Source organism: Rana temporaria, chromosome 4, assembly GCF_905171775.1.
Source record: "Rana temporaria chromosome 4, aRanTem1.1, whole genome shotgun sequence".
NCBI lineage: Eukaryota > Metazoa > Chordata > Amphibia > Anura > Ranidae > Rana > Rana temporaria.
Window position 1 is genome coordinate 16,637,127 of NC_053492.1, and position 26,399 is coordinate 16,663,525.

The 26,399-nt window shown below is 45.9% G+C and overlaps 1 protein-coding gene across 1 annotated transcript in view; it reads left to right on the forward strand.

The window, feature by feature from the left end:
• The first annotated feature begins 757 nt into the window (after nucleotides 1-757).
• LOC120935559 (vomeronasal type-2 receptor 26-like) overlaps nucleotides 758-26,399 on the forward strand; it is a 32,691-nt gene continuing 7,049 nt past the window's right edge. The window contains exons 1-4 of the mRNA XM_040347609.1: nucleotides 758-975; nucleotides 7,467-7,758; nucleotides 9,526-10,053; nucleotides 22,308-22,494. Coding sequence (XP_040203543.1) covers nucleotides 758-975; nucleotides 7,467-7,758; nucleotides 9,526-10,053; nucleotides 22,308-22,494 — 1,225 coding nt within the window. The remainder of the gene's footprint in view (nucleotides 976-7,466; nucleotides 7,759-9,525; nucleotides 10,054-22,307; nucleotides 22,495-26,399) is intronic.

Genomic DNA, 26,399 nt, shown 5'->3' on the forward strand with positions numbered 1-26,399 from the left:
GGAACGACGGCTATACTTAACATTGGCTGCGCCTCATAGAAGCAGGGGTAAGTATACGCCGGGAAAGCCGCTACGGAAACGTTGTAAGAACACTGCGTCGGGTCCGCGTACGTTCGTGAATTCGCGTATCTCGCTAAATTAAATATTATTCAACGTAAATCAGCGGGAACGCCCGGCGCCATTTTCAAATTGAAAATAAGATCCAACAGTATAACACAGTGTAACACTGTCGGATCTTAGCCATATCTATGCGTAACTGATTCTATGAATCAGGCGCATAGATAGGACCAGTTTAAGTCAGAGATACGATGGTGTATCTGTAGATACACCGTCGTATCTCTTTGTGAATCTGGCCCGCTATCTGTAAATCTCTGACTTTGACAACTTTTAACTGTAAAACATTAATCCACTAAAAATAATATTTCAATTACTGGCGTTGTTTTGCAGAATGCCATCCAGATATGGCATTTTTAAAGTGACATTATTTCAGGAAGAGGATAAATCTGTCTTCAGCACAAACACTGAAATGTAAATGTAAAATTCATTGTCTGCAATCACTCTATAGTGTATAAAAGGAGGATCTGACCGGCTGTTTGTTAACATTGTCACCCACCCATCGCCTTTCCTGTGCTCAGCCATGTTGTCTGACCCTGAGCTCTACAGACCCCTCCTCATCTCATGCCTTATATTGGGGTGCTTGATGTTATTATCTGGAGGTATCATATCCCCAGCTCCATCCTCCTGTCACCCCTCTACAATGCTGCTCTTTGTGTTCCTCCTGTGTGTGGCCCCTTGTAGACTGGAGATCCAGAGACCTTCCCCGGCCTGTAATCTGGATCTTCTTAGAGCCTTTGATGATTATGAATATGTGCAGGACGGAGACATCATCATTGGAGGGGTTTTCACTGTCAACCATTTTATGACAGCACTGGAGACAGAAGGAGATTATGTTAACAGTGTGATGTTATGTTTAAGGTAAGCAGCATTGGGATTCTAATAATTTATTATATTATACATCAGACAGAGGAGAGTGTACAGGGTGCAGCTCCAGAGAAGTCACACACACAGAATTCTTCATATCGCCTGTATTCTGGTCTGCAAGAGGCTTCACAATATGAAAAAGAATAAGATAAGGTTCTGAAAGGAAAGTTTATAGTCTGTGTACTTCATTGATAACCACTAGAGATGAGCAAATCTTGCTTACCCCTAACACAGGTGGTCGGACAGTATACAGTGCCTTGAAAAAGTATTCATACCCCTTGACGTTTTTCAAATTTTGTCATGTTACTACCAACAATGTTATTGTATTTTATTTGGATTTTATGTGATAGACCAACACAAAGTGGCACATAATTGTAAAGTGGAAGAAAAATTATAAATGGTTTTTAATTCTTTTTACAAATTAAGGTAACGCCCTGCTACTTTCATAGCTGGTGCTGCTTTAAATTTAGAGGGTGGTCAGAGATTTAGTTGCCTCTGGCGGTGTTATTTTGGCCAAATTTTGGCCTCTGTTCCAGCCATGGCTGTACTGTGGGTGACCACTGTTGCTGCCTGGGGTGCCTGTACCACCCCAGGCCAAGGGTGGCAGCAGTCGAGTCAGGGCGTATTGGGTGTTTTTCCTCGGCAGCCAATCAGTGGGGGTTGGTCGTCTCGCCAGTACTTAAAGCGGAGTTCCACCCAAAAATGGAACTTCCGCTTATCCCACTCCTCACCCCCTTACATGCCACATTTGGCATGTAATTTTTTTGGGGGGGGAGTGGGGGCTTCAGGAGAAGGGGACTTCCTGTCCCACTTCCTCCTTCCGCCGAGGGGCTGCAAAGGCGATTAAGCTTAATCGCCTTTTGGCAGCCCCTACCTGTAGGCGATCGCCTAGGACACGTGACAGGTCCTAGGCTATCGCCTGTCCAATCAAACAGCGCAGCGCCGCGCCGCTCGCGCATGCGCAGTACCGCTCGCGCATGCGCAGTGGGTGCCCGGCCGTGAAGCCGAAAGCTGTCACGGCCGGGTGCCCACAGTGACAATGAAGACGCCGGCCGGGGAGGGGGAGAGAGGAGCGGAGCCCCGGCCGGCGCGTCGCTGGAACGCTGGAGCAGGTAAGTGTCTGTTTATTAAAAGCCAGCAGCTACACTTTTTGTAGCTGCTGACTTTTAATAAACATAAATATTGGCTGGAACTCCTCTTTAAGGGACAGACGTCATTGATTCGCAGACGTCGATCGCGGGTCTGTCGTCCCACCACCACCCGTGTGTGGCCCTCATGGCCAGGGGTGCATGTTCAAGTGTTCCTTGGTTTCGGGACCACGTTGGTTCGGGGTTGTAATCTACCTTGTAGGCCCAGTAGTTAGACTGGGTCTACAGTTGCAGAGTGGTCCTGTGCTGTCTGCCCTGAGGGAGTAAGGCCGCCCGATGAAGAACCTGTCTGGGGGAGTACCGAGCACGAGGCTGGTATCTCAGGAGAGGACTTAGACTTCATCGAAGGACGCACCATTACTGAAGGGCTGGATGATGGTCGCCTGTCAGTTCAAGTTTATTCAAGAGAGATCCTGGTGCGTAATCCTGTGTTAAAGCGGTTCTCCACCCTAAAGTGGAGCCCCGCTGATCGGAACCCTCCCCCCCTCCGGTGTCAAATGGGGGGAGGGGGGTGCAGATACCTGTCTAAAGACAGGTATTTGCACCCACTTCTGGCCACACGCTATGGGCGAAAGACGGGTTTTTCTGACTTCCCGTCTGTCGCCCGTTGTGTGCTGGGAACACTCGGCTCCCAGCACACAGCGTGTAAGCCAATCGGCGGGCGCAGCGCGACTCGCGCATGCGCCGTAGGGAACCGGGCAGTGAAGCCGCAGCGCTTCACTTCCTGGTTCCCTCAGCGTGGATGGCGGGGGGAGCAGCAGAGAGACGAGCGATCGCTCATCCTCTGCTGCGATCAGCGCTGGACTCCAGGACAGGTAAGTGTCCTAATATTAAAAGTCAGCAGCTGCAGTATTTGTAGCTGCTGGCTTTTAATATTTTTTTTTAATGGCACATCCGCTTTAAGAAGGATTCTGGACCGAGAATATCTCCATCTTTGGGAAGGTCTGTGGCAGAGACTTTGCTAAAGTTCCGTGTGGCTGCTAGTCTGGTGAGAGAGGCTTATCCAGATGCACAATACCCGCTCTGGCTAGAGTGCCGACAAGAGTTTATCGCTGGAAGCAGAAGTGTTTCCAAACCAAGTTATTCGCCTAAACCTATTACTTACTATCCCTTCTACTTCTTCAACTACTACCACTTTTATCGTTTTTCCCCATTGGGTAATAAAGCACAGAAAAAAACACCTAAAGTGTGGACATTGCAGTTCTTCTCAGCTCTCATCGTGTACCCTAGACCCTAGGAATAGAGGTAACATGCCACCCAAAACTAACCAGCAGCTGCTTCGGGGGGTAGTGCAACATCAGGGCCGGCCTTAGCGTTGTGCGAGTCGTGCGCCCGCACAAGGCGCCATCAGCAACAGGGCGCCGTGCCTGTTGCGTCCTGTGGCCAGTAGCAGCCGGATTTCTCCACTCGCTATCGCTGTCACGATATGCGATGTGCTTTGAGCCAGTGGGTGCTCTGTGATTGGCCGAACGGGCCATGTGCGATGGGCGGGGCATGCCAGGAAGCAGACATGGGGGTCTGTGAATGGCCATGCTGAGCTGGTGCTGGTCATGTGTGGAGGCGGGGGCGGAGCTGCACTGTGGATTCGATGATAGTGCCTGCTTGCTTGCTCCCGGAGTCCTGCCTCCCGATGTGTGTCTCCTGAGGGCTCATGTGCCAGGTCAGTTTACCCCCCCTCCTCTGTGTCACCCCCCCAGGGAGTAGGTATTGGTCTGGGGAGAGGGAGGGAGCAGCAGCCAGAAAGTCAGTGTGTAACGTGTGATGCCTCCATAGTAAAATGCTGGACCTTTTACTATAGGGGGCTCTGGTGTACTACAAGGCCCAGCATTTTACTATAGGAGGCATTGGTGGACTAAAATGCTGGTCATTGTAGTCCACCAATTCCTCCTAAAGTAAAATGCTGGGCCTTGTAGTCCACCAGAGCCCCCTATAGTAAAATGCTGGGCCGTGTAGTCCACCAATGCCTTTATAGTAAAATTCACCAATGCTGTAGTGTCTGTGTGTATTGTGTAGCGGTCAGTGTTTATTGTGTAATGGTCTGTGGGTAGTTTATTGTGTAATGGTCAGTGGGTAGTTTATTGTGTAGTGGTCTGTGTGTGTATTGTGTAGCGGTCAGTGTGTGCGTATTGTGTAGCGGTCAGTGTGTGTATTGTGTAGCGGTCAGTGTGTGTATGGTGTAGTGGTCTGTGTGTGTATTGTGTAGCGGTCAGTGTGTGTATTGTGTAGCGGTCAGTGTGTGTATTGTGTAGCGGTCAGTGTGTGTATTGTGTAGCGGTCAGTGTGTGTAATGTGTAGCGGTCAGTGTGTGTATTGTGTAGCGGTCTGTGGGTAGTTTATTGTGTAGCGGTCAGTGTGTGTATTGTGTAGCGGTCAGTGTGTGTATTGTGTAGCGGTCAGTGTGTGTATTGCGTAGCGGTCTGTGGGTAGTTTATTGTGTAGCGGTCAGTGTGTGTATTGTGTAGCGGTCAGTGTGTGTATATTGTGTAGCGGTCAGTGTGTGTATATTGTGTAGCGGTCTGTGTGTGTATTGTGTAGCGGTCTGTGGGTAGTTTATTGTGTAGCGGTCAGTGTGTAGCGGTCTGGGGGGGCGCCACAGGATTAGCTTGCACAGGGCGCCTAAACACCTAAGGCCGGCCCTGTGCAACATTAATATGTGAAAAGTGTGGGGGGTACATTTGTATGGCGCCCCCCGGAGTCAATACTTTGTAGAACCCCCTTTCTCTGCAATTACAGCTGCAAGTCTTTTTGGGGGTGTCTCTACCAGCTTTGCACATCTAGAGAGGGACATTTCTGCCCATTCTTCTTCTTTGCAAAATAGCTCAAGCTCTGTCAGATTGGATGGAGAGCGTCTGTGAACGGCAATTTTCCTTGTCAAATTTGTTTATTGAAATTTTAACAAATCACAAAAAAATAGATTCAAAAGCATTGCTAGAAATTACCATAACAATGAATAATAAACAACTATTGCTCCACGAATGAACTGAAAGTAGTCTCTTTTGCATAGTCTGTTCTAGGATTAGTGTTGTAGATAAAATTTTTAGTTTAATCAATAAAGGCTGAAATCGAAGTTGGATAATAATGGTTTAATAAAGCCTCTGTTAAAGCATCACTAAAGTTATTTACATTTTTTTTTAACCACTTGCTTACTGGGCACATATACCCCCTTCCTGCCCAGGTGAAATTTCAGCTTTCAGCGCTGTCACGCTTTGAATGACAATTGCGTGGTCGTGCGACGTGGCTCCCAAACAAAATTGACATCCTTTTTTCCCACAAATAGAGCTTTCTTTTAGTGGTATTTGATCATCTCTGTGTTTTATTTTTTTTGCGCTATAAACAAAAATGGCGTGACAATTTTGAAAAAAAAAACACAATATTTTTTACTTTTTCCTATGATAAATATCAAATTTTTTAAAAAACAAAACATTTTTTTCTCAGTTTAGGCAGATATGGATTCTTCTACATATTTTTGGTTAAAAAAAATTGCATTAAGCGTATAGTGATTGGTTTGCGCAAACGTTACAGCGCCTACAAAATAGGGGATAGAATTATGACATTCTTTTTTATTTTATTTTTTTTACTAGTAATGGTAGCGATCTGTGATTTTTGTCAGGACTGCGATATTGCGGCGGACACATCGGACACTTTTGACCCATTTTTGGGACCATTCACATTTATACAGCGAACAGTGATATAAAACTGCACTGATTACTGTATAAATGTGACTGGCAGGGAAGGGGTTAACACTAGGGCCCGATCAAGGGGTTAAATGTGTACTCTGCTAGGTGATTCTTACTGTGGGGGAGGGGACTGACTGGGGGAGATGACCGATGGTTGTCCCTATGTACAAGGAACACATCATTGGTCTCCTCTCCCTGACAGGACATGGATCTCTGTGTTTACACACAAAGATCCACGTCCCTGGCTCTGTGACTGCCGATCGCGGGTGCCTGGTGGACATTGTGGCCACCAGGCACACGCATCGGCACCTGAGTAACGCGGTGGGAGGCCAGAGGCAGTGGCGGTGCATCTATAGAGGGCGCTGGAGCGCCACCCCCTCTGGCTCTCGCACCGCCACTGATACAATAACATAAATTCATGCATTGCATGCAACGCCGTTACGATATTCCATTCCACCAACCCAAGACAGCTTCCGACACTCCACAATCCAGCAGACAGGACCCATTGGATTTTCCCCAGAATAACGAGACACAGCTCTGTTCTCTGGTTCCAAACAGAATGAATACTTTAATGGTAAACTCAGGCTTGTTATATACAGTTAGACGCCACAAGAAATAATGGCTTAACTCCACCCACAACATGACACAATGGGTGCTCAATACACATTCCTTTAGATAATGACAATCAGATAATCTACATGAACTAATTACTAATCATTACCCAGACGTTCTGACTCCGCGATAAGTTATTCTCACCTGCTACACAATACACATTCCGTTGTAGATGTAAGTCAGACGTCTGACCTTTAGAGGGTGCTAAGTCACAACACATATTATCATCAATAGAACTTCACACAATGAAAGGTTCTTGAGAGGCATACTTAATTAGCACAATAGACAATAGAATGCAATCACAGCAAGCTTTTATCACTACCTCAACAGTCTATGTACCACATTGAATGAGTCACTCTCCTATTGACCTGTTGGGGTCAGAATTAACAACTTGTAATATTTCAAGATATCCTGCAATACATGAATTATCATTATTGTCCCATCTCATGTAATTCATGATATAATTTCTCAGTCATTCTATGCCCTATTGGACATAGGATAACCCTAGACCCAAGAGTCATTAGTGAGGCTGGCACAGGAGTACCCCGCATCCTTCAAAAGTCTCTGGGTATCACGGGCCATTCCGTTACAGATAGATAGATAAATAAAAAGTTCTAGTCACTATTCTTGGGAACCCACATATCATTTGGTTCATTAAAATTGTCCTGCTGTTGGCCAGTTTTACACTCCTACATAATCTGCGGTTTTTCAGTTCTTAATGAGAGCCTGATAGAAATTGCCCAGCGGCAGGACAGTGAAAACAGGAAAAGACACAGCAAACTACTAGCCAAAAACTATTCAAGATGAATAGAAATAGACTTTAAAAAGATTCATCTTCAAGTAAAGGTTCACAAACCCTTGAGGAATCTGACCTGGGTAGATTCATCTACAGTATCATTAATCTTCATCTCTCAGTTTTCTCCACTGATTCCCCATGGTATCCGATATACTGTATATTAAATAAAACATTGTTATTCAAATCTGTTAAAAACAAAATTAAAATATATATTTTTTTTATTTTCACTAATACTGTTTTTTACTCCATCAGGCCCATGCCTCCATATTACAGGTATTTTCTGACTATCCGTTTTGCCATTGATGAAATTAATAAAGATCCAACAATTTTACCAAATATGACCCTGGGATATCATATGTATGATTCATGTGCTGACAATAGGAAAGCTGTGAAAAGTGTCTTACAGATCCTATCTGGACCAGGACAGACAGTGCCAAATTATTCCTGTAGGAAATACGGCAACTTAGCTGGTTTTATTGGGGACCAAAACTCTGTAACCACAGTGAACATTGCACACATACTGGCTTTGTATAGATACACGCAGGTATGGAAATAGTATCTCTGCAACCTTTACCTTTAATCTCTAAAGCCCATCTTTTTATTTTTACGTCAATGTTTTTACCTGGTGATTCTGCCAGTAACACATTTCCTGTCTTAGGCTCCATTCACACCTAGGCGTTTTTACGCCTGTAGCGCGACGCGCACAAACGCCAGAGGGACGAAAAGTAATGAAAGGCAATGGGGATGGTTCACATCTGAACGCCTAAACGCCTGTAGCCTGTAGCCTGTAGCTCAAAAAAGTTCCGGACCCTTTTTTGTCGCTCCTAGCGCGCGATATGCGCGTATTTGAGCGTTTTTTTTTTACATTGAAGTCAATGTAAAACGCCTGATACACGCGCTTGTACAAGCGTTTTGACGCCTGTGTTGCTGAAATCCAATACAGGAAATGGAAAAAAAAGTACATAATATCATACAGGAAGTCCACAAATCACCATTTTTATTTGTAAAAATACATTGGAGTCCAGCAGCATAGCAGCATGGAGGCTGAATTGGATGAAATCCTTTCTGGCGTGGATGCTGAAAAATTCATCAGCATGGTAAAGCAGCACCCTGTCCTTTATGACATTAGTCACCCTGCCTACAAGCTGCGAACTGTTCGGAGGAGGGCATGGGACGAGATTGGCACTCAGTTGTACCCGAACTGGGATAGAATAAAGGAGAAGGATAAAAAAGGTAAAGTCTGCAAACAGCAAACTTACCATAGTGAGATAATAGGATAAAAAATTCCTAGGAGATCAACAAGTGATGTCAGGGATGATCATTTTTCTTATTGGCTAATATGGAAAAAGACAAAGTACAAAAACGTCGAACGCCACTGTGCGAAAATGCGCGCATACGCGCGCAAACGCGCGCAAACGCGCATATACGCGCAACAAAAACGTCGGTAAAAATCGCCTGTAAAAACGCCTGTACGCCCTACGCCTAGGTGTGAATGCAGCCTTAGAGTGACTATGCTCACTCATTGAACTGAATCTATAGAGTACCAGCATGCTTTTTAGAACAGGAAATGTTTTAGGACTTCAGAACACTCCTCATCAAATAGGGGAAAGTGTGCTGTAATCAGATAATTGGAAGCATTGTATACTGAGAAGAGTGGAGCACAGACTAACCAAAAATTGGGCCTTGGGTGTTGGTGGTGCCCTGAACCAAAAATATTGTTGGAAGCTAGCATCAACAAGATTGAGGAGGAATAGGATAGTCAACATAGGCAGTCTTCAAGGGACCCCACATCCATAGCAAATTCAATCAGTTACATCAGTATCAGTATTCACTGCTTGATAGATGATGATCCAAGACTGATTCATGTTATGAATGTGAGCCTATCAATGGAGTCTGTGGACAGGCGCACTCTTTGATCCAATACAAACACTACAGCAGCACTGAATGTGTGTTCAGAAAGCACGCTGGATGCAGGCATAGCAGTCAATCACTTGGCTCATCCACTGTTACAAGTATGGGGGAGTAATGACTATGATTCAATGGATCTCCAAGATTTCTGGTTTCAGTGCCAGCTGTTGAGGAAAAAAGTGGCTACGTGGGAACGGCAGTAAGGGGAGTTCACAGGGGTTAGGAGATGGTCTTTGCAGGGACAGGGTCACTTCCATGGCAGTGTCCTGTTTTGGCATGGTGACACTATCTCCTAAAGTGTAATTATGCAAAAATCGAATTTATTTGAGGAAAAATTTCAAGTGTTAGGTTGCTACAGTATTTGGGTACATTTTCAAAAAAATCCAATAACTCTATATTATAGGTCAGTTATGGTGCAACCAGTGATATTCTCAGTAACAGAAATACCTACCCAACATTTTTCCGGACGGTTCAAAGTAACCAGGCCATTTTTTTCATATTATCGGGTCTTCTCCAATACTTTGGCTGGACATGGATTGGAGTTATATCTTCTGATGATGACAGTGGTAATGAGGAAACCCAACTTCTGACCCAATATCTAACCATTAAGAGTATTTGTGTTGCCTACATGATCAAGATAAAGCCAGGCATTATGAGTGTTACAGAGAACATTTTTAGAAATAGCATTGAGATCATTAGAAAGTCATCTGCTCAGGTTATACTTCTTTGTGGGACGTTTTCTTCATTTATGGCTGATCTCTTAAAAGAAGTAAGCCATGTGCTCTGTGATAAGACATTCGTGTTTGGACCAGTATTTGCCTCTAAAACATTTCTTGTGGAACATTACAGAGAAGCCCTTGATGGGAGTTTGGCCGTAGAATTTTATAATCTGCCTGTTCCTGATATGAAGAGTTTCTATGACAGTTTTCAGGTTGTGAACCATCCTCAAGACTCATTACTGCAACACATATGGCTGCTACATCTACACTGTTCAGGAATAAATGCGCCATGTAATAAATTTTATAGTACAATATATAAGTTACCTCTTCACAACTGCTCCGGCACTAAACGTGTCACTGAATTCATTAGTTTTAATAGTCCGGGTGTCACTGATCGCGTTTATAGTGCAGTTTATTCATTGGCTCATGCTCTACACAATGTGTATCTGTCTCCAGGTAGACAGATTCAAGATAAAATAACCTGGACACGTAACTACCCCCATAAGGTAAGCACTGACTGTATTATGAAAATTAAGTACTTAGCATATGATGTACAGTATCTATATTCTGTGTAGATATAGATAGTAGATTCATTTATTAGATGTTATCTTAACCACTTAAGCCCCGGACCAAAATGCTGCCTAAAGACCCAAGGGGTTTTTACAGTTCGGGACTGCGTCGCTTTAACAGACAATTGCGCGGTCGTGCGACGTGGCTCCCAAACAAAATTGGCGTCTTTTTTCCCCCACAAATAGAGCTTTCTTTTGGTGGTATTTGATCACCTCTGCGGTTTTTATTTTTTGCGCTATAAACAAAAATAGAGCGACAATTTTGAAAAAAATTCAATATTTTTTACTTTTTGCTATAATAAATATCCCCCAAAAACATATATAAATTTTTTTTTTCCCTCAGTTTAGGCCGATACGTATTCTTCTACCTATTTTTGGTAAAAAAAATCGCAATAATCGTTTATCGGTTGGTTTGCGCACAATTTAGAGTGTTTACAAAAAAGGGGATAGTTTTTTTGCATTTTTATTTTAATTTTTTTAACAAATAATGGCGGCGATCAGCGATTTTTTTCGTGACTGCGACATAATGGCGGACACTTCGGACAATTTTGACACATTTTTGGGACAATTGTCATTTTCACAGCAAAAAATGCATTTAAATTGCATTCTTTATTGTGAAAATGACAGTTGCAGTTTGGGAGTTAAACACAGGGGGCGCTGTAACATTTAAGGATCACTGTGTATGTGTTTACTAGTGTACGGGGGTGTGGCTGTAGGAATGACGTCATCGATCGTGTCTTCCCTATAAAGGGAATGACGCGATCGATGCGCCGACACAGTGAAGCACGGGGAAGCCGTGTTTACACACGGCTCTCCCCGTTCTTCAGCTCCGGGGAGCGATCGCGACGGAGCGGCTATAAACAAATAGCCGCGCCGTCGTCCCGGATCGCTCCTGAAGCCACGGGGACCGCCGCATGTACCGGGGGGGGTCCCGATCGGACCCCCGACCCACGTCAAGCAGGGCACGTATATATACGTGGATGTGCCTGCCTGTGCCATTCTGCTGACGTATATGTACATGAGGCGGTCCTTAAGTGGTTAATATATTCATATTATTATTTTTTTCAAACAATTCTAGATCATTCTTCAAATAATCTTTTTTTCTAACAAAATACACACAATAATGTGCGAATATGATAATCGGAGTTATGAATACTTTTGTCTTACTGTCCAACCACTAGGTGGTTTGTTGCAAGTGGTGCAAGCTAAAGAAGGATATAAATAGTTGGCATGACCTTGGAAGGTCTCTTCTAGGGATAAGATTAGATTGTTGGCTGTTCGAAAATTTTCAGACGTTTGGTGGGAACTGCTCCGTTGAACATCACATAATTGAAAACAACTATCATTGGCTAAAGTCTTGTACTTGACCTATGGTCAGCTGCATGACGTTGGCCAGTGATGGTTTTGTTCAATGTTGCAGCCCACACAATAATCTTGTTTGCTTTTATATTATTCTATAGCTTAACAGACCATAATTGAGCGCTGGAAGAGCCAGGCACTATACAGTATATATAAAATCCATCAGTGCTGTATGTACTTTGAAAAAAATGTAACCAACACTACTATCAACTTCATACAAATTGCCAAACAATGTAAAAACATGTCACTTAGTTGAGAGTTTGGTCTTAACCTTTTGGACATTTTGCCAGGAATTAGAGAGGAGTCTTAGTCATTAGGATGAGCAGAAACCAAAGAGCATAAGTAAACATAAAGGGCCAGATCCTCAAAAGAGATACTCCGACTTAAGTGCTGTTCAGTCTGTGTGTAACTTTGGAAACGATCCTCAAAAGGCTTTTTCCAAAGTTACACAGAAGATCCGGCATGTGTAATTGATTTACACTGTCTAATTTTAGGATGCAGTACCGCATCCGCCGCTGGGGGCATTTCGAGTCGAAATGCCGTTGCTAGTATGCAAATTAGCACTTAAGGCGATCCACAAAGCTTTCTAGCTTCTTTTTTGCGCCGTAAGTGTTATTTTGCAAGTGTAAAATTAGGGCTCGTTTTACAAAGTGTAAAGTTAGTCACACCTTGTAAAGGCCCATTGCAGCGACGGCATTTGGTATGCTTTCCCGAGGGAGAACTCCACGTCAATTTGTAAAAAACAAAACCGGCATGGGTTCCCCCCCAGGAGCATACCAGGTCCTTAGGTCTGGCATGGGTTGTAAGGGGACCCCCCCTACGCCGAAAAATTGACGTAGGGGGTCCCCCTACAATCCATACCAGACCCGTATCCAAAGCACGGTACCCGGCCGGCCAGGAAGGGAGTGGGGACGAGCGAGCGCCCCCCCCCCTCCTGAGCCGTGCCAGGCCGCGTGCCCTCAACATGGGGGGGTTGGGTGCTCTGGGGCAGGGGGGCGCACTGCGGGCCCCCCCACCCCAGAGCACCCTGTCCCCATGTTGATGAGGACAGGACCTCTTCCCGACAACCCTTGCCATTGGTTGTCGGGGTCTGCGGGCGGAGGCTTATCGGAATCTGGGAGTCCCCTTTAATAAGGGGGCCCCCAGATACCGGCCCCCCACCCTAAGTGAATGGATATGGGGTACATCGTACCCCTATCCATTCACCTGGAGGCAAAAAGTAAAAGTTAATAAACACACAACACAAGGCTTTTTAAAATATTTTATTATTCTGCTCCGGACGCCCCCCCTGTCTTCGTTATTAGCTCAATTACCAGGGGGGGCTTCTTCTTCCACTCTCCGGGGGTCTTCTCCGCTCTCTGGGGGGGGTTTCTTCTTCCGCTCTCCGGGGGGGGTCTTCTCCGGACTCCGGGGGGCTTCTTCCATCTTCTCCCCTCTTCCGCTCTTGACTCGGCGAACCCCGGTTCTTCTGCAGCTCTCCGGTGCCTTCTTCTTCAGCGCTGGCTGCCTGCTATGTTTGTGTGTTAGCTCAATTTCAAACAGGCAGCCGGCGCGGTCTTCTGTGGCGTCATCTTCTCTTCTGGTCTTCTGTTCTTCCGATGTTGCCTCGTCGCCTGTTGTCGCTGTAATGATGGAAGCGCGCCTTGCATCACATTTATATAGGCATCACCGTCCCATCATGCTCCGGTAGGTACCCACGTGGTGGGTGCCTACCCACGTGCACCCACCACGTGGGTACCTACCGGAGCATGATGGGACGGTGATGCCTATATAAATGGGATGCAAGGCGCGCTTCCATCATTACAGCGACAACAGGCGACGAGACAACATCGGAAGAACAGAAGACCCTGACGCCACAGAAGACCGCGCCGGCTGCCTGTTTGAAATTGAGCTAACACACAAACATAGCAGGCAGCCAGCGCTGAAGAAGAAGGCACCGGAGAGCTGCAGAAGAACCGGGGTTCGCCGAGTCAAGAGCGGAAGAGGGGAGAAGATGGAAGAAGCCCCCCGGAGTCCGGAGAAGCCCCCCCGGAGAGCGGAAGACCCCCGGAGAGTGGAAGAAGACCCCCGGAGAGCGGAAGAAGAAGCCCCCCCTGGTAATTGAGCTAATAACGAAGACAGGGGGGGCGTCCGGAGCAGAATAATAAAATATTTTAAAAACCCTTGTGTTGTGTGTTTATTAACTTTAACTTTTTGCCTCCAGGTGAATGGGTAGGGGTACGATGTACCCCATATCCATTCACTTAGGGTGGGGGGCCGGTATCTGGGGGCCCCCTTATTAAAGGGGACTCCCAGATTCCGATAAGCCTCCGCCCGCAGACCCCGACAACCAATGGCAAGGGTTGTCGGGAAGAGGTCCTGTCCTCATCAACATGGGGACAGGGTGCTCTGGGGTGGGGGGGCCCGCAGTGCGCCCCCCTGCCCCAGAGCACCCAACCCCCCCATGTTGAGGGCACGCGGCCTGGCACGGCTCAGGAGGGGGGGGGCGCTCGCTCGTCCCCACTCCCTTCCTGGCCGGCCGGGTACCGTGCTTTGGATACGGGTCTGGTATGGATTGTAGGGGGACCCCCTACGTCAATTTTTCGGCGTGGGGGGGTCTCCTTACAACCCATGCCAGACCTAAGGACCTGGTATGCTCCTGGGGGGGGAACCCATGCCGGTTTTTTCTTTGAAAATTGGCATGGAGTTCTCCCTCAGGAATGCATGCCGCTGTCATTTTTTTTTTCCCCGACGCAACTTTAAGCCGTCGCGATCCTCAAAACTCGGCGTAACGTAACTTCGCGCATGCGCAGTACGGCCGACGCGCATGCGCAGTACGGCCGGCGCGGGAGCGCGCCTCATTTAAATGGGACTCGCCCCATTTGAATAGGAACGCCTTGCGCCGGCGGAATTTTAGTTACACAGCCTGAAATTTCTAGATAAGTGCTTTGTGGATCAGGCACTTAGGTAGAAACTTTAAGCCAGTGTAACTTAAATTGGATTTTTTAAGTTACGTCAGGTTTTTGTGGATCTGGCCCCTAGTTCCTGAATAACCCCCTTTGTTTGCCCATTGGATTGACGGTGGTATGAAGAAGCAGAATCCAAGGCAATATTGAGAGGCATGTAGAAGGCCTTCCAAAAATGACTGTAGTTACAATTTCGAACCTATCAGAGAGATAGTGGGATGGAACCCTATGGGGGCAGAAGAGGTCACAGACAAAGATGGAAATAAAGTCAGGAATAGAGTGAAGGCCAGGAGTAAAAAAAATGAAATGAGTCATCTTGGAAAATCAATCAATGACAATCCATATTGCAGCATTGATTTTTAAAGGTGGAAGATTCGTGAAAATGTCCATGACTACGTTGGACCAGTGACAATGCGTTCATAAGGGGCACGTGGGCGCCGCCCCCTCTCTCCTGCCATCTCTCTATCACCATAGATAGATTCATGTATTGTATGAATCTATCTATGGTCGCCGCTGCCACCCCTAGTCAGATGCCCGACCCCTTTTCGGGCGCCGGGCACCTGAATTACAGCGGCAGGGTATTTTTTGGAAGCACCCGATTAAAGCCATAAGCGTCCAAAAGGGTAAACATGCTGGTCGCTCGCTGTTCACTCAGGGTTGTGTTAGGAAAGCAAATGAATATTCGTTTTCCTAACACTGAACCGCCTCTCAGCCAATCCGGTGCTTGGATCTGTTACCTGTCACCTGATTGGCTGAAACTACAGGCGATGTGATTGGATGCTTATCAGGCTTCCAATCATAGCACAGGATGGGAAAATAGGATGGGAGAAGACATCGAGGAGCATGAGGGCATCGCCGTGACCCGCTGCTCCACCGAGACAAGGTAAGTGCCGGGCGGGGGATGCACACTGGGGCAGCATTTGATGGGCACAGTAGCGGCAATTGATGGGCACACTTGCAGCAATTGGTGGGCACAGTTGTGGCAGTTGATGGGCACAGTAGCGGAAATTGATGGGCACACTGGCAACAATTGATGGGCACAGTGTAAGCAATTGATGGGCACAGCAGCGGAAATTAATGGGCACACTGGCAGAAATTGATGGGCACAGTAGCAGCAATTGATGGGCACACTGCCAGCAATTGATGGGTACAGTAGCTGTGTTTTATGGCATAAATTTTTGGGTACAGTGTCTGCATTTGATGGGCACAGTGGTGGCAATTGATGGCACAGTGGTTGCGTTTGATGGGCACAGTGGTTGCGTTTGATGAGCACAGTGGCTGCAATTGATGGGCACAGTAGCTGCGTTTGATGGGCACAGTGGCTGCTACAGATGTGTTTGTTTGTTTTTTCAGTTTTTTTGTGGCCGCTGTCACTGCGTTGGACCAAGGTTCATTAGAAACAGGTAAGGGCACAAAGATTAGCAGTGGCTTGAGCAGAGGACTTGAACTTTAACATATTCTTGAACATCAAAATGAAGAGTAGGCTTGTCTTGGATTCATCTGGCATTCTGCAAATACTGCAGATGTGTGTGATCCGTTATAATGGCTATGCAATGTGGGGAGCTTTCCAGGAGGTGGCACTATTCTTCTAAAAGTTTGATTGCAAGGAGTTCCTGACCATAGACAGTGTAATTTTTCTCCATCAGGAAAAATGTCTAATGCCCTGTACACACAATTGGAAATTCCGACAAGAAAACCGTGGATTTTATTCAGACGGAATGTTGGCTCAAACTTGTGTTGCAAATTCCGACCGCCACGAATGCGGTGACGTACAACACTACAACGAGCTGAGGAAAAAAGTTCAATGATTCCGAGGAATGCGTCAAATTGATTCAGAGCATGCATGTTTTTTTGCATACAGACGATAGGAATTTCCTACAAGAACTTTTCTTGTCGGAAAATTTGAGAACCAGCTCTCAAATTTTTCCTGACCGGAATTCTGACAGAAAAAGTCAGATGGAGCCTACACATGGTCGGAATTTACGACCAAAAGCTTGCATCGAACATTTCTTGTCGGAATATAAAGCACTTTGGGGCAGATCCACAGACAGAGTACGCCGGCGTATCTACTGATACGCCGGCGTACTTTCAAATTACCCGCGTCGTATCTTTAGTTTGAATCCTTTTTGGGACGGTGCATGCGCAGTTCATTCGGCGTGGGGACGCGCTTCATTTAAATGAAACACGCCCCCTACCCGCCCAATTTGAAATCCGCCGCCAGAAATACACTACGCCGCCGTAACTTACGGCGCAAAATTGTTGAGGATTAGAAATTATGCCAGGTAAGGTACGGCAGCGTAGTGTATCTCTGATACGCTGCGCCGGTCTATTTCTATGTGGATCTGGCCCTTTGTTGCTGTTTATCTTCAGAAGATTGGAGAAGCACAGGTACTACTCCCATTGAGGAGATGTTTACCTCAAAAAAGAATGGTATTGTGACTGTGCTTATTTTTGGTGGGAATCCTTCTTATTGCTCTCTTTAGGTTTTCATAAATCAAATGAGATTACACAACAAAGCAAAGTCATGAGCCATGTCCAATTTACATTTTGCATACATATACAGTGATTAAATTTGTCGTGCATTTTATACTTTTAATTAATAAATATTACATTATTTATTGGATTAGATAAGTCTCTGTAATTAATTTGTAGCCTCCTAAATTTCTTGTCCTTCCACAATAGCCAGTCACAGGCTGCTTTCTACGGAAGCACCAGAACTGTATCAAGTGTCTCTTTTTTCATTTATCAGCTTCACTATTGGGTCAAAAATCTGAGAAGCCTAAAGGGAGATCTCCTTTTTCATGAAAATGGGGAATTGAACACAACATTCAAAATTGTGAACTGGAAGACCTTAAACAATCGTTCTATAATTTTAAATCGGGTTGGCAAGACCTTTATGACCAATGGATCTTGGCAGAATTTCTCCATCCGGGCAGAGAGAATATTTTGGAAAAGTAGAATTAATAAGGTTGGAGTTGGTGTTAATATTCCATAGGAAATTGTTGTTGCTTTCTTGAGACAAAAAATCTGTCATATTTTTTAGGACAGCAGAACCCTTTGAAGAAGCTAGATGATTAGAGGGCATTGCCTCCATGGGTTGACGTAGTATGTAGGGGTGGGTACCATCATCCTATATTTCAATATTGGAGGAGGGGAGGAGATTAGTCAAGGGCTACTCCAAAAGTTGTCCTTGATCGCCATTGGTAGTTAGGACCAGGGGCGTACTGACCATTCGGCACTGCCCGAGGGCCCCATGCCACTAGGGGGCCCCATCAGGGTTCCCAACCTCAAGTAAAACCAGGGACAGTATGTAAAAATCTGTGTTTTAAAAAAATCCCAAGATTATAGATGCCCCGCCTCTCCAGTACATTTTCAGTGTGTGTATTTGTGTATACTGTGGGGCAGATCCACATAGATCTGCACCCGCGCAGCGTATCTGAGATACGCTATGCCGCCGTAACTTACCTGGCTTTGGTTTGAATCCTGAAAGAATTTGCGCCGTAAGTTACGGCGGCGTAGTGTATCTCTCGCAGCGTAAGGGCGCGGAATTCAAATGCGGCAAGTAGGGAGCGTGTTTGGGGCATGCGCCGAACGAACTGTGCATGCCCCGTCCGTCAAAACTCCCAGGGTGCATTGCTCCAAATGACGTCGCAAGCACGTCATTGGTTTTGACGTGAACCAAAAATGGTGTCCAGCCCCATTCACAGACGACTTACGCAAACTAAATAAAAAATTTCAAATTTGACGCGGGAATGACGGCCATACTTAACATTGCGTACGCCACCAGATAGCAGCTTTAACTATACGCCGAAAAAAGCCGAACGGAAACGACGTAAAAGAATGCGACGGCCGCTCGTACATTCGTGGATCGTCGGAAATAGCTAATTTGCATACTCGACGACGGGAACGCCACCCAGCGGACGCTGAAGAATTGCATCTAAGATCCGAAGGTGTACGAAGACGTACGCCTGTCGGATCTAACCCAGATGCCGTTGTATCTTGTTTTGAGGATTCAAAACAAAGATACGACGCAGGAATTTTGAAAGTACGCCGGCGTATCACTAGATACGCCGGTGTACTTTCTTTGTGGATCTGCCCCTGTGTGTGTATACTGTGTGGCCCCATATTCTATTGCCTGGGGCCTTATAATCTCCTATTGCCCGGGGGCCCCATAATCTCCTATTGCCCGGGGGCCCCATGAGTTGTCAGTCTGCCCCTGGTTAGGACTATCTCGGTACCCAAATATAGGGCAGGGATTTTATAAAAAATATAACAATTTATTACAAAAAATTCCAGAGTACATATACAAATATCACAACAATAACATATTGATCACTATTGTATAACTAACACATAAGATTTAAAACAGTTGAAATTCTCCACAGATATGTAGAGGCATATTGATGTAGGAAATGACGTTGTCCTCAACAAGTTTCGTGACCAATGTCGCTTCCTCAGGAGGCGTCAATCAAGAACATCTAAGAAGAAATACAATCTCATAGTTACAGTGTCAAAACAGATATATAGTAGCTGCTCTACCGATAATACATTGACTTAGGAGCATTTTAGAAAAGCTGGCGTGACTCACCAAAGTTGGCCCATTGGGGCAACATACAGCATCAATTGAGACACCCAAACAGGGTGGTCTCCCCCGGAGGCGAACACGGGAGGCTGTTTGGATGGCCAAACAGCCTCCTGTGTTCGCCCCCGGGGGGGACCACCCTGTTTGGTTGTCTCAATTGATGCCGTATGTGAGTCACCTTGGTGAGTCACGCCGGCTTTTCTAAAATACTCCTAAGTAAATGTATTATAGGTAGCGCAATAGTGATCAATATGTTATTGTTGTGATCTATGTATATGTACTTTGGAATTTTTTGTAATAAATTTTTATATTTTGTATAAAATCCCTGCCCTGTATTTGGGTACCGAGATAGTCCTAACTACCACTGGCGATCAAGGACAACATTTGGAGTAGCCCTTGACTAATGTCCTCCCTTTGAAGAAGCTGATCATTGTTTCTTAACAAATTCAACAAACCAATTGATTCCTCTTTAAAAGGATAACGCCAGACAAAAATAAGATTAAAAAGAATAGCCCCAAAAAAATATAAACAAATAAAATTTGCTTTTGCTACAATATTCAGCTTCAATACAGAGATTTGCTTTGGTTTACTTTGACTTGCTTTGAGTCACTTCAAGCTGCTGTTTAGTTATTTTTTTATTTTATTTTTTTACTCATATAAAAGTAAATGCAGCCAATAAACAATACACATGTACACCTTTAGATAGATGGAAAAATAAAATGAACAAAATGTATACAGTACTTTCCTGTTGACAATAAAAATTAGATGATTTTACTAGAGATGAACTGCCATTGGTTCGGATGGAGTGTTATTCAGATGCCAAACCATACTGAAATTAACATGAGGAAAATCTGCCAAATTAAGAATGCCCATTTACTGGGCTTATATGCAGGACAACGAACAGGTACAATTCCTAGCTACATATTGTATGTCCATTTCTGTTGATAAAAAGCATATACAGTGCCTTGCAAAAGTATTGACCCCCCTTGGCATTTTTAGTGTTTTGTTGCCTCACAACCTGGAATTAACGTGGATTGTTTGAGGATTTGCATCATTTAATTTACAGAACATGCCCACCACTTTGAAGATTTTTTTTTTAATTGTGAAGTAAACGACAAATAGGACAAAATAACAGAAAAATTCAATGTGCATAACTATTTACCCCCCTAAAGTCAATACTTTGTAGAACCACCTTTCCAAGTCGCTTTGGATAAGTCTCTATGAGCTTGGCACATCTTACCACTGGGATTTTTGCCCATTCCTCCTTGCAAAACTATTCCAGCTCCTTCAAGTTGGATGGTTTGCACTTGAGAACAGCAATCTTTAAGTCTGACCACTGATTTTCTATTGGATTGAGGTCTGGGCTTTGACTTGGCCATTCCAACACATTTACATGTTTCCCCTTAAACCACCCAAGTGTTGTTTTAGCAGTGTGTTGGGGTCATTGTCCTGCTGGAAGGTGAACCTCCATCCTAGCCTCAAATCACACACAGAGTGATACAGGTTTTGCTCAAGAATATCCCTGTATTTAGCACCATCCATCTTTCCCTCAACTCTGACCAGTTTCCCAGTCCCCTGCTGAAAAACATCCCCACAGCATGATGTTGCCACCACCATGTTTCACGGTGAGGATGGTGTTCTTTGGGTGATGTGATGTGTTGGGTTTGTGCCAGACATAACGTTTTCTTTGATGGCCAAAAAGTAAAATTTTAGTCTCATCAGACCAGAGCACTTTCCTCCATACGTTTTGAGAGTCTCTCACATGCCTTTTCGCAAACTCAAAACGTGCCATTATGTTTTTTGCTGAAAGCAATGGCTTTCTTCTGGCCACTCTGCTATAAAGCCCAACTCTATGGAGCGTACAGCTTATTGTCATCCTATGTATAGATACTCCAGTCTCTGCTGTGAAACTCTGCAGCTCCTCCAGAGTACCTTAGGTCTCTGTGCTGCCTTTCTGATTAATGCCCTCCTTGCCCGGTCCGTGAGTTTTGGTGTGTGGCCGTCTATTGACAGGGTTGCTGTTGTGCCATGTTCTTTCCATTTGGTTATGATAGATTTGATGGTGTTCCTAGGGATCATCAAAGATTTGGATATTTTTTTATAACCTAACCCTGACTTGTACTTCTCAACAACATTGTCCCTTACTTGTTTGGAGAGTTCCTTGGTCTTCGTGGCAGTATTTGGTTAGTGGTGCCTCTTGCTCAGGTGTTTCAGCCTCTGGGGCCTTTCGAAAAGGTGTGTCTATGTAATGACAGATCATGTGACACTTAGGCCGCGTACACACGGTCGGTCCAAACCGACGAGAATGGTCCGACTAACTGTTTTCATCGGTCCACCGCTGAAGTGGCCTGATGGTCTGATATGTGTACCGATCGAGTCCAACGCGGTGACGTAAAACACAACGACGTGCTGAAAAAAGCGAAGTTCAATGCTTCCAAACATGCGTCGACTTGATTCTGAGCATGCGCAGGTTTAGAACCGATGCTTTTCTGTACTAACCATCGGTTTGGACCGATCGGTCAGCGGTCCATCGGTTCAATTTTAAAGCAAGTTTTTAAAAACAACAACAGACCGATGGGCCGTACACACAGACGCTTTGGACCGATGAAACTGAACTTCGGTCCATTCTCATCGGTTTGGACCGACCGTGTGTACGCGGCCTCAGATTGCACACAGGTGGACATCATTTCACTAATTATGTGACTTCTGAAGGTAATTGGTGGCACCAGAGCTTTTTATGGGCTTCATAACAAAGGGGGTGAATACATACGCACATGCCAATTATCCGTTTTTTATTTCTGAAAAATAGTTTTATGTATATGTTTTTCTTATTTTACTTCACCAACTTAGACTATTGTGTTCTGATCCATCACATATAATTCAGATTAAAAAAACATTGAACTAAAGGCTGTAATGTAACAAAATAGGTAAAAAGCCAAGGGGGTGAATACTTTTGCAAGGCACTGTAGTTCATTGTTATTTCTATTTTAGGGCTGTAAACATTGCTTGAGTATGAACATAGAGAAAAGCAAGCATATCTTGTGAATACTTGTAGACAATTTCATCATTTGCAGATCCCGAAGTCTCAGTGTTCGGAGAACTGTTTGCCAGGAACCAGGAAAGTCCCGAGGTCTGGAATCCATGCCTGCTGCTATGACTGTGTCCATTGCTCTGAGGGGGAGATATCCAATGTCAGCGGTATATGGACATTTATACACAGATGTTGTTTCTTCTATATACATGTGTAGGGAGGCACCCAGCTTGCTTTCAAATGGCCTCCACACAGGCCCGGACTGGGACAAAAAATAGGCCCGGGCATTTTTAGACTGAGCAGCCCGGTCACTGGGGGGGGGGGGGGGTTGTCGACATTCACGGGGGTGGCTGGTGTCGGTCCTCCACACTGTAATGGGCAGGGACACTGTGATATAAAGGGGACTACACTGCAAAGGGGCCCTGCTATGATTACATTGTCCCTTTACAGTGCAGTCCCATTTTTATCACAGTGTCCCAGTCCTATTTTGGCCATACAATGCTAGTACTCTCTGTCTCCTATTGTGCCCACACTGCCCCGTGACACTGACCTGCTCTCTCTCTGGTGGTGCTGGACAGCATGGCGCTCTCTCTGGTGGTGCGGGTACAGCGTGGCTCTCTCTGGTGGTGCGGGTACAGCGTGGTTCTCTCTCTGGTGGTGCGGGTACAGCGTGGCTCTCTCTCTGGTGGTGAGGCTACAGCGTGGCTCTCTCTGGTGGTGCGGGTACATTGTGGCTCTCTCTCTGGTGGTGCGGGTACATTGTGGCTCTCTCTCTGGTGGTGAGGGTACAGCGTGGCTCTCTCTGGTGGCGCGGGTACAGCGTGGCTCTCTCTGGTGGAGCGGGTACAGCGTGGCTCTCTGGTGGCGCGGGTACAGCGTGTCGCTATCTGGTGGTGCTGGTACAGCGTGGCGCTCTCTGGTGGTGCATGTACAGCTTGGCGCTCTCTGGTGGCACGGGCACACCGATCATTGGTGTTGTGCGGGTACAGTGTGTCGCTATCTGGTGGTGCGGGTACAGCGTGTCGCTATCTGGTGGTGCGGGTACAGCGTTGCGCTCTGTGCTGGTGCATGTACAGCTTGGCGCTCTCTGGTGATGATGGGTCTATTAGTTCCCCCAGCACAGTCCTCTTTCTTTTTCCATGTCTCCTGTAGTAGCTGCTCAGCCTATTTCCTGGTTTTCTCTTTCCCCCCCAACAGAGTGCATGCTGGGGACTGTAGTCTGCTCCCCACTGATAACAACTGGGCCACCTATCTCTGGAACTACATTTCCCATGATGCCCTCTATTTTCTTGTGATTGGTCTCCGCTGTGGCCAATGGGGAGGGAAGAAAAACGGGCAGGAAAGACTTCTCTTTCCATGCTGCTGACATGAGAAGAAGAGGGGGGGCGAGCGGGGGAAACATTTCGGACTGCAGCCTGCAGCTCTCCCCACCTGTGCGGACGCTCATGGCTGGACGAGGAGTGGAGAGTGGAACTGTCAGCACAGCTCTGAGGCTGAGCTGTGTGTGATAGAGACACACAGCTCAGCCCATGCAGCTGCTAGCTCCGCCAGAGATGACAGGTATGGCCGCATAGCGGTAGGCAAGCAGCAGCCGCGGCCTGAGTTAACCCTGTTCAGGCCGCGGTCGTCGCTTAACTCCCGCTGTGCGGCCTGATCAGCAACATGTCACGGAGCGGGTGGCCGCGGCCCACCGGGCGTTTGCCCGGTCTGCCCTATGGCCAGTCCGGGCCTGCCTCCACATACAGCCAGGTTCTGCCTAAACATACAGGTTGCAGGCCGTCACAGGTTGTTCAGACCAAACCAATGCTGTGATGTGCACATATGTTGGTCCGAGATCTCTTCTTCCATCCTCCTGGCCTTTATGCAGTCAACTCCCTTTTACTGGGAGTACCCACATACCTGATTCACAAGTAAGATTCCAAGACACAGATGGACAGGTTTGCACCAGTAAAATACACCTCTTATTCCATGCCCCATGTATTGGCCATGTTAGACACTTCCCTCCATTCGATTATCACACAGAGGCTTCTTGCTGGGATGAAACTCTTTTACTGGCATAGGTCAGCATACAGAACAAAACAATCCAAATGCTGGCATTACTATTCTCCAAATAAAGTCAGAAGTGCTTAAGGGATGTATAGCATCATGTAACTTGTGGCTTCCTGCTAGCTTAGTTAAAGGGTTATTAAAGGAAAAAAAAATTCCTTTAAAATAACAAACATGTTATACTTACCTCCACTGTGCAGTTCGTTTTTCACAGAGTGCCCCCGATCCACGTCTTCTGGGGTGCCTCGGCGGCTGTCTCTGGTCCTCCTCGCAAGTACTGACCACAGTCATGCGAGAGCTTACATGGTGGTGAGTAATTGCGGGTGCGCTCCCGTGATACAGCGAGCGGCCATAGCCATAGCCGCTTACTGTATCACTCGGCCCCGCCCCTCGGCGCGCCGCGTCACTGGATGTAATTGACAGCAGTGCAAGCCAATGTCTGCGCTGCTCTCAATCCATCCGCTCTAGCCAATCAGCGGCCAGGCTGAGCGGCGAAGAGGATCTCGGGACCGTGCGGGAAGGTGAAATTTGTTTTTACTTTGCAACTCCTTTAAGTCCTCATAGGTTTATTGCATAGTGCCGACTACTTCTTACTAGGGATGAGCCGAACACCCCCCGGTTCAGTTCGCAGCAGAACATGCGAAAATAGCAAAAAATGTGTTCGAACACGCTATCACCGTTAAAGTGTATGGGACACGAACATGAAAAAGTGCTAATTTTAAAGGTTAATATGCAAGTTATTGTCATAAAAAGTGTTTGGGGACCCGGGTCCAGTCCCAGGGGACATGTTTCAATGCAAAAAAAAGTTTTAGAAACTGCAGTTTTTTTTCGGGAGCAGTGATTTCAATAATGTTTAAAGTAAAACAATAAAAGTGAAATATTCCTTAAAAATTCGTACCTGAGGGGTGCCTATAGTATGCCTGTAAAGTAGCGCAGGTTTCCCGTGTTTATAACAGTCCCTGCACAAAATGACATTTCTAAAGGAAAAAAAAGTAATTTAAAACTACTTGCGGCTATAATGAATTCTCGGGTCCCGGCAATACAGATAAAAGTCATTGAGAAAAACGACATTAAGATAATGTAATGTATGCAATGCTACATCCCTTTTCCCCCATCCCCCCCTCTTTTTGCTATGTTTAATTGTGTTGGGTCATGGCACGTAGACAAAGGATTTGGTGACATATTCCAGATGGGAATGTGTAAAGAGGGGCTGCCTGCTTATCATAATCCCTTTATGTGTTTCAACTGTAGTTTATGTTTTAAGTGTTGAGTTCCCATTGGTTTTTCCTTGTCCCTTACCCCCTCTATGACAAGGCTAAGGGGAGAATCCCTAACTGTGTTTAAAGGTGTATGTTTTGTATTTAATAAACAGTTTATGCTCTGTGTGGCTTTTCTCGAGATTGAGGGGTTAAGGGCTGGTTATGGTGAGTCTGCAGGCTGCGGGTGCGTTTGGAGGACAGGAGACACAGGTCTGGCAGAGTTGCCCAGCCGGGGTATCCGAGATCCATCACAGAGCATAATTAGCAATGGATAAATTAAGGGCAGTTGTGCCTGGAGAAAGTTCAATAAATAGGAAACATTCAGGGGCAGATTCACAAACAATTTCATGGGCGCAGCATATGTGAGATAGGCTACGCCGCTGTAACTTACTGTTCCCAGCTTCGAATCCACAAAGAATTTGCGCCGTAAGTTACGGCCGCGTAGTGTATCTCTCGCGGCGTAATGGCGCGCAATTCAAATGCGGCGAGTATGGGGGCGTGTTTCATTTAAATGGAGCGCGTCCCCGCGCTGAACGAACTGCGCATGCGCCGTCCCTAAATTTCCCGCCGTGCATTGCGCTTAATGACGTCGCAAGGACGTTATTGTTTTAACGTGGACGTAAATTACGTCCAGCCCGATTCACGGACGACTTACGCAAACGAAATAACATTTTCAAAATTATACGCGGGAACGACGGCCATATTAAATATTAAGTACGCCACCATATAGCAGCTTTAACTATACGCCGGAAAAAGCCGACTAGAGA